Genomic DNA, 9,088 nt, shown 5'->3' on the forward strand with positions numbered 1-9,088 from the left:
CCAGCCACACCCACATCCACGACTGATTACATGTCAACGTGTTTCTCCCTTCCCAGCCACACCCACATCCACGACTGATTACATGTCAACGTGTTTCTCCCTTCCCAGCCACACCCACATCCACGACTGATTACATGTCAACGTGTTTCTCCCTTCCCAGCCACACCCACATCCACGACTGATTACATGTCAACGTGTTTCTCCCTTCCCAGCCACACCCACATCCACGACTAGGTACATGTCAACGTGTTTCTCCCTTCCCAGCCACACCCACATCCACGACTAGGTACATGTCAGCGTGTTTCTCCCTTCCCAGCCACACCCACATCCACGACTGATTACATGTCAACGTGTTTCTCCCTTCCCAGCCACACCCACATCCACGACTGATTACATGTCAACGTGTTTCTCCCTTCCCAGCCACACCCACATCCACGACTGGATACATGTCAACGTGTTTCTCCCTTCCCAGCCACACCCACACCCACGACTGATTACATGTCAACGTGTTTCTCCCTTCCCAGCCACACCGACAACTGGGCACATTGTCAACGATGGTGATATATAATGCGTTGTCCTATCTACGATATAGTGGATATCGGAAAGTACATATAAAAGTAGCCCCTTGCCACTATTTAGTAGATGTAGTAACTAAGTCTCTGTGACAACAGCGGCTTTCCTCTCACTTTCTATACATTATCGAAATAACCGTATGTTAGGCACAAACAACAATAATGTGCTGAGGAAGGAAATGAAGGAAGGCAATGTTTTATTTAACGACGCACTCAACACATTTTATTTACGGTTATATGGCGTCGGACATATGGTTAAGGACCACACAGGTATTGAGAGAGGAAACCCGCTGTCGCCACTTCATGGGCTACTCTTTTCGATTAGCAGCAAGGGATCTTTTATATGCACCATTCCACAGACAGGATAGTACATACCACGGCCTTTGTTACACCAGTTGTGGAGCACTGGCTGGAACGAGAAATAGCCCAATGGGTCCACCGACGGGGATCGATGTGCTGAGGAAACATCAAGTTAACAATCCTTTCCTGGGAGTTTCGATTTCGTTAATAGGCCTATTATATAACACATGTTCTTCATGACATTATATTCTTTAAATAGAACAAACAATATATTGGTTTCCTTTAACTATCCTTTTTTCACCATGTTCAAATACTTTTCCCCAACAATAATAAATCGTACGTATGAGATAATAAAAGTTTTAATGTATTAATTTCAAAATGCGTACGGTAGACAAGTTTTGATTATTGATGACGTCATAATGTTCATTGTATGTACGATACTGGCTTGGAGGTACAAATCAGAACACACTTTTAAAAAAATACGAACAGCTTACAAAATTAAAAAAAGGTAAAATGTTTTGAATATCATCTATTTTAGTTAACAAAAACAACTTATTCGCGCTGGTTTTGTTTTTCTAATTGTTTGTTGTTTTTTGTTGGGTTTTTTAAAAAAAAATTATTTTTTATTTTTATTTTTTTGTGGGCAGGACAATTTATATAAGAATTGTTCGTAATTTTTGTGAATTTATCGATGTATAACAGTCACAAATTCACACGCGATTTTATACTAAATTTGTGACTGTTATATATAATATAGCATCGGTGAACCAGTTTCGATGAGCATAAGCATTCGGTTCTGAAGCATATCAATATTTATAAACAGACAGTTGTTATTCAAATACCTACTTTTTTATTAGTATTTCTACGCTTCACACGAGCATTAAACTGGCCACTAAGTAGCTTCGTGTAGTGCACGTGCGTCAAAAACTGCATGCATCAGCAGTAAATATGGTTAACTACGTAACCAGTTTCGGTGAGTGATACGTTTAGTGGTATAGCTTACAACAAAACTTTTAAAACATGTATGTTGTTCAGCAAAACATACAAGTATAATAATTTATAAAAATATTTTAAATATTTTAACGCAAGTTACAAAATGGAGTCCTCGAGAACCAATGTTAAAGGGACACACCCTAGTTACCACTAGTTGTTAACCATTACGGCGTTGTTTTTCGCTATTAAACCCATTTTTTCACAAATAAAATTGCACTTTACTTACCGTTTATTATTTAGAATATACATTTCCATTCACCGGAAGTGTTTTTTTGGTAATCCTGGTAATCCTGGTGTTTGTAATACCACAAAATGCATTTTTCGTATTTCTGAAAAACGGACGCACATTTGAGAAAAAAAACCGTTGAGCAAACAAGGTCTAATCTATTTTTAAACGGGATATTTCCATTTCAATGTCACAGACGTTGGTATACCACGTGACCGTTATCATTTTGGTTCGGTTTGTTTTCTCGTGCACGATTCGCGCAATCAACATCCGATTTGTTGTTGTTCATTTGTGAGATTTTTCTTCACAGTTCGTGAACATTTTCAGTAACAATAAAGTTCAGACAAGTAAGTGTCTAATACAAAACGTTACAAAGCCTTAAAACCAATAATTTTGCTAAGTCTTACGATATCTGGAGAGGGGATACAACCAGGACAGAACAGTTGGAACATGTCCAGGAGAGGTGAAACGAACGCACCCCAAGTCTGTGAAATTTGTCGTGACGTAGGCATTGTTGTGCTTCGAGCGACATCTACCGGTGACATCAGAATACTAACTTTCAAAATTATTTCAAGCAATTGGGACATGGGGATTCCCATGGTATTTATCGATATAAAACCTGCTTTTTCACTCCATTTGATAAAAACGTGATCTAAGTGTGTTACAGGTTTGTAGATTAACCAAATTATAACTTATTTTCGCTGGATGGAACTAGGGTGTGCGGCTTTAACAGACATTTCTTTGAAAACGAATATAACAATTATGATGTCGTGCATTCGTGTTATTAAGTTGAGCAAATGAATGGTTATAATGGTAAAATTGTTTGGTTAAACATATAAGCTGCATTCTGAGTTTTAATACATATATAAACAGATATCCAGAAAGATATTTATGTTAAAACATATAAAGACCATATATGTTTTGCAAGTATCTGCAAGAGAGTTTTACCAGCAGACGCCGTGACAATCATGCGACTTCAATAACCAGATACCAGTACAGCTGAGAACAGACAGAAATAGGTTGTAAAATTAAGTTTTCATAACGTGTATGTGTGTGTGTGTGTGTGTGTGTGTGTGTGTATATATATATATATATATATATATATATATATATATATATACCATCGATGTCCCAAACTGCTTTCACCTTTCGACAAAAACACGAATACGATATTTACGAAAATACTATTCTACATTTTTCAGCTTCGATACGTGAAACAAAATAGATTGCAATCAATTAACGTAAAAAATGTTCTAGAACTGTGAAGAAAAACGTCACAAATGAACGGCATGAAGACGACACCAAACCGGATGTTAATTGCGCGAACCGTGTGCACACGAGAAAACAAAGTGAACGGAAAGAAAGAAAGAAAGAAAGAAATGTTTTATTTAACGACGCACTCAACACATTTTATTTACGGTTATATGGTTAAGGACCACACAGATATATAGAGAGGAAACCCGTTGTCGCCACTACATGGGCTACTCTTTCCGATTAGCAGCAAGGGATCTTTTATTTGCGCTTCGCACAGGCAAGATAGCACAAACCATGGCCTTTGTTGAACCAGTTATGGATCATTGGTCGGTGCAAGTGGTTTACACCTACCCATTGAACCTTGCGGAGCACTCACTCAGGGTTTGGAGTCAGTATCTGGATTAAAAATCCCATGCCTCGACTGGGATCCGAACCCAGCACCTACCAGCCTGTAGACCGATTGCCTAACCACTACGCCACCGAGGCCGGAGTTGGAAGCATAACGCAGTTAGGGACGTTAACGATATATAAATACATGTACATGTATAAATATATAAAAACCATCGCTGCTGCTACAAAGTGTGGGGGGAGGGGGCATATCCCCCCCCCCCCCCCCTTGCCCCCCTGCTTCCTCTGCCGGCGCATGTATATGCAATAATAATAATAGTAATGTTTTTTTGTTTTTTTTGCAGTCATGACAACCAGCCAGTGTTGGACGCTTTGGCAGAGCATGCCTCCAAGATACCAGTTGTCGGCGAAAGAGTTTATCGTCCAGCATCCAGAATGGAAACCAGCGCTCGACAACAACGCAACGTTGCCGGCGGCTGAGGCGTATTGTCCGGTGAAAACGAAGGTATCCTTTTCCGGAATTGCGCCACATTCACACAACGAGAATCTGCGAGCTCGTGTAGAGAGTCGAAGCCAGGCCTTCCCGGTGAGGACGTCTGTGTACATACGCAATCTAAAACACCAGAAAAGGGTCAACTCTGCCAGACAGCGAATAATGGACGATCCAACAGTCATTTCATACACGCCGTTAATTCGGGCACACACAACGCCTCAGATACCACTTACAAACCTGGCCAACCTGGAATCGTTTGATGACTTCCAGAATCAAGAGGATCAGAAACCACAGAGGGCGTCCCTTTCCGTGAAAAACATTGCCCCTTTCCTCAGCACTAGTCCAAAAAACAAAATAAAAGGACGCATGAAACAGTACGTTGTAACCCCCTCCGATAACGCAGTCATGTACATCGATAACGACAAAATATTGTACTTTCGGAACAACAAACCCGACATAACACAGTTATTCAAGACGGAAGAAAACTACATTGCTCACCTGCGTAAAGAATTCCTCAATCGTGCAACGGCTGCTAGAGTGGAAAGCGACGGAGCTGTCAAAGCTGTAGTAAAAGAAAGAATTGACTACGACAGGCGGGTCGGCCACATCCTTGACTACTATGAAAAGGGAGACATTTCGTGGTTTAAGAAGCACGAAAAAGCGACCGACAATGAAACCTCCGAACCTCATGAAGATCGCATTCAATCAGCGCGAACTGCGAGCGGCACTAGGACATCAAGGAGCTGCCAGACACCAAGAAGGACAAAAAGTTCCAGGTCTGCCCGTCTAAGGAGCCTGCTTGCGGGTCCTGACAAATCGAGTCAGACGAGAGCAACATGTCTTGAGGAAGACTGGCAGACGTACCTCAAGATGAATGTTCAGTCAATTCTACACGGAAGGGAATTTCTTCCTGAGACTCCTGATGGTCATGGTGGTGTCAATCAAATGGAATGCAGCAGCCTGACCAATAGTATATCCTGCGAGTGTAGGATGTGTCGTTTGGAGATGCTCTCTCCCTCACCCCAAATTCCCCCAAAAATTTGTTTTAAGGAAGAACACAGAGAAATATCTAAAATGTTGAATGACCAACCCCTGCTTGTTTCTGGGGGTGGAGGTTCATTTAGTCTCAATCTGGAAACTGAGGATTCCAGTTTAAATACAAAAGCAAAACAAGCAGATACAGAAGAGAGTGCAGACACGACGAACGGTGAAAGGGTAAGAGAGTGCAGAAAGAAAGAGGAAAGGGAGAAAGGAAGTAGAGAAAAAGAAAAAAAGAAGAAAGAGAAAAGAGACAAACAGGGCAAAGAGAAAGTGGAAAGGGACAAAAAGGAATGGGGAAAAGGCGGAAATGAGGAAAGGGAAAGCGTGAAAGAGGCAAGTTTGAAAGACGAAAAGTGGGACGAGGTAGGGCAGGAAGAGGAATGGGAGAAAGAGCAAAGGAAAAAGGAATGTTCTTGGGATGAAGAAATTCACAGAGATGCAGAATATATATCAATCACACTTCCAGACATCCAGGAAATAAGCAAAGGTGATATTAGTGTTCGTGTACCAGATAACTCTCCTGGAGTTGATACACCGGTTGAAGATGAGGAAGAGAAAACTGTACACTGAAAATGTTCGACAAACATGCCATGCGATATCTGTTGATAGTGATAACTATTCAAAATGTTTCTCAAGTTAAAGTTCGTTTTGTTTAGCGACACCACTAGATCACATTGATTAAGTAATCATCGACTATTGGATGTCAAACACTTAGATTTGGTATATGGATATATGTTTACTCATTCTGTATATGATATACTTATATACTTATGCCTAATCCTACTTTTTGTGACATGGGTATAGTTTTCACTCTGATTCTATAGGTTATTACATAAATATTTAATATGGCAGCCATGAACTTACTAAAAGAGGAAATGCAATATCTGGGTTTCTAATTTCGTAATATTAGTTGCTTTCCTGTTTTGTATACGAATAAATTTATATAGAGAGAATAATACATTCGTGTCCGTTAGATACCATTTATCTCACGAGTTGTTTTATAATGTATCTAACGAACGAAAGCGAGTTTGGTACGTTTTTAAACAACGAGTTGTAAGATAAATGGTATCTAACGGACACAAATGTATTATTCTATTTCTTACATATCCTCAAAAACCAGGTTTTAAGCAAATTTTAACATCTTTATCGACTAAAAGATATCTACAACCCTTTGCACTTGTAGCTGACTTACGCGTCACAGACACATGATTGCCAGGTTAAATATACGTCACAGTGTAATCGATTCCCATCGTGGTTTTTTTTTATGGCATTGGTGACCTGGTCATCATCTAGGAGCAACCAGTCGTATGTCTTGAAACTGTTATCAAAAATAACGCACGGTGTTCTCACCAACGGGTGTGTAAGAAATAGCATTTCTTTAACAGTTATTTTCACCATAAAAAAATCACGAATGCAAAATTAGTTGGTAAATTGATAACTCGGGGAACAACAAATGTATCGATTGAGAGTGGACTGTTTAGGTGAATGACATATCTGCCCTCTCCCCTCCCTTCGGTAGACAGTTGCCGACAGCTACATATTGATTATATAATATTAGCATATTAAAATGTATGAATATTATGCATTTCTTTTTTCTTTTTCTAATTGTGTTTTTATTGTACAGTCCCTTTCTTTTCTCTTGATTCTTTTCCAGATCACGCAGCCAGTCCTATACATTTCAACTTCAGTTACTGTCCACCTCCAAATCACAGTCCTTGTCTCTGCACACACAGAAGATGCTTGCTCTTGTGGCCACCTGTGCCTCACACCCATTTCTCCCCCATCAGCTGGGATCGATCGTCATTGATGGACTCAGGGTTATCCGATCCCAACCAATGCCCCACGGCTGATGTACTTGGATTCAACGTACTTTCAGCACTAACCATTTTGAAGTGCTCGTTTTATGACCCTCCCTTCCCCACCCCCAATGTACTTTTTTGATGATCAGCTGATTTGTTTTTATTCCTGGCCCCTTAGGAACCGTGGGTCCGTGCCCCCAACCCATACTTAAGGATGAATCCTACTCTGTATAAATAATGGTAACATTATAACTTCACCCCCACCCCCACCAGAGGTTGTGTTCCTTCATTCCTATCGTTCCTACATTCAGCAACCATATAAAATTTGATTACAGGCATCAACATTAGAAGGAAGAAGTGAATGTTTTATTTAACAACGCACTCAACACATTTTATTTACGGTTATATGACGTCGGACATATGGTTTAGAACCACACAGATAATGCAAGAGGAAAGCTGCTGCCGCCACGCAGTGGACTATTCTTTCCAATTAGCAACAAGGCATCTTTTATATGTAACATCCAACAGACAGGATAGTTCATACGATGGCCTTTGTTGTATTTGACATAACTCGGGCAATACATGAATCCTGACACTAGTTTCGTAAGACCAGTCCCACAGACAGAATAGTTCATACGATGGCCTTTGTTGTATTTGACATAACTCGGGCAATACAAGAATCCCGACACTAGTTTCGTAAGACCAGTCCCACAGACAGAATAGTTCATACAATGACCTTTGTTGTATTTGACATAACTCGGGCAACACATGAATCCTGACACTAGTTTCGTAAGACCAGTCCCACAGACAGAATAGTTCATACGATGGCCATTGTTGTATTTGACATAACTCTGGCAACACATGAATCCTGACACTAGTTTCGTAAGACCAGTCCCACAGACAGAATAGTTCATACGATGGCCATTGGTGTATTTGACATAACTCGGGCAATACATGAATCCTAACACTAGTTTCGTAAGACCAGTCCCACAGATAGAATAGTTTATACGATGGCCTTTGTTGTATTTGACATAACTCGGGCAGTACAAGAATCCCGATACTAGTTTTGTAAAACAAGTACGACAGACAGAATAGTTTATACGATGGCCTTTGTTGTATTTTACGAAACTCGGGCAATACATGAATCCCGACACTAGTTTTGTAAAACCAGTACCACAGACAGGATAGTTCATACGATGACCTTTGTTGTATTTGACAATACTCTGGCAATACAAGAATCCTGACACTAGTTTCGTAAGACCAGTACCACAGAAAGGATAGTTCATACGATGACCTTTGTTGTATTTGACAATACTCTGGCAATACAAGAATCCTGACACTAGTTTCGTAAGACCAGTACCACAGACAGGATAGTTCATACGATGGCCTTTGTTATATTTTACGAAACTCGGGCAATACAAGAATCCTGACACTAGTGTCATAACACAAGTACAGTACACAATCTCGTATAATAATATTTATATATTCACCTCCACCCAACTCCAACTTCAAATTACTTCTACGTAAACATGTTGTACATACACAAACATGAATGATCAAATCTGAACAACTAAAACGGTTATCCCCGATTAAAACCATATCTCTGCACAACGCAGAGTGAATGAGCATTTGGCAAAATAGTGCCTCATCTTTAGGACAGCACTTCCGAGGAAATCCTTTACAAGAAATACATCAATACTGCACCGTTTAAAGAGGACTACTACTCTCAGACTAGTTTATAAAGTCAAAACAAGCTCAGGATAGAGTTCATTGAAATGATGACATACAGTCATGAATCAGTGGCATTAGGTGTTCGCAAAAGCTGAGTATATCCTGCCCCAACGGTGGCACCCGTCGTGAGTACTGCCACCACAGCTGTCAAGTCTGCCACTTACTCTAAACAATGAAAGAATGTGCAAGAGGTTCATCAAAAAGATGAAAACGTATACAGGAGTTCAAAATATGGAATAGCATCGAATTTAGTAAAGTTTTGACCATAAAACTTTTTTTTATATGCCCTTAGGAGTCGCTCGACATAATAAACCTGATAGAACAACTGTGC

At 40.1% G+C, this 9,088-nt stretch overlaps 1 protein-coding gene across 1 annotated transcript; it reads left to right on the forward strand.

Moving 5' to 3' along the window:
• The first annotated feature begins 1,274 nt into the window (after positions 1-1,274).
• On the forward strand, positions 1,275-7,223 carry LOC121384759. The gene is made up of 3 exons (XM_041515303.1): positions 1,275-1,380; positions 4,038-5,714; positions 6,882-7,223. The coding sequence occupies exons 2-3, from the start codon at positions 4,040-4,042 to the stop codon at positions 7,166-7,168; spliced, it is 1,962 nt and encodes a 653-aa protein (XP_041371237.1). The 5' UTR covers positions 1,275-1,380; positions 4,038-4,039; the 3' UTR covers positions 7,169-7,223.
• The last annotated feature ends 1,865 nt before the right edge of the window (positions 7,224-9,088 follow it).

The sequence above is a fragment of the Gigantopelta aegis genome, chromosome 10 (assembly GCF_016097555.1).
Source record: "Gigantopelta aegis isolate Gae_Host chromosome 10, Gae_host_genome, whole genome shotgun sequence".
In the NCBI taxonomy this organism is placed as follows: domain Eukaryota; kingdom Metazoa; phylum Mollusca; class Gastropoda; order Neomphalida; family Peltospiridae; genus Gigantopelta; species Gigantopelta aegis.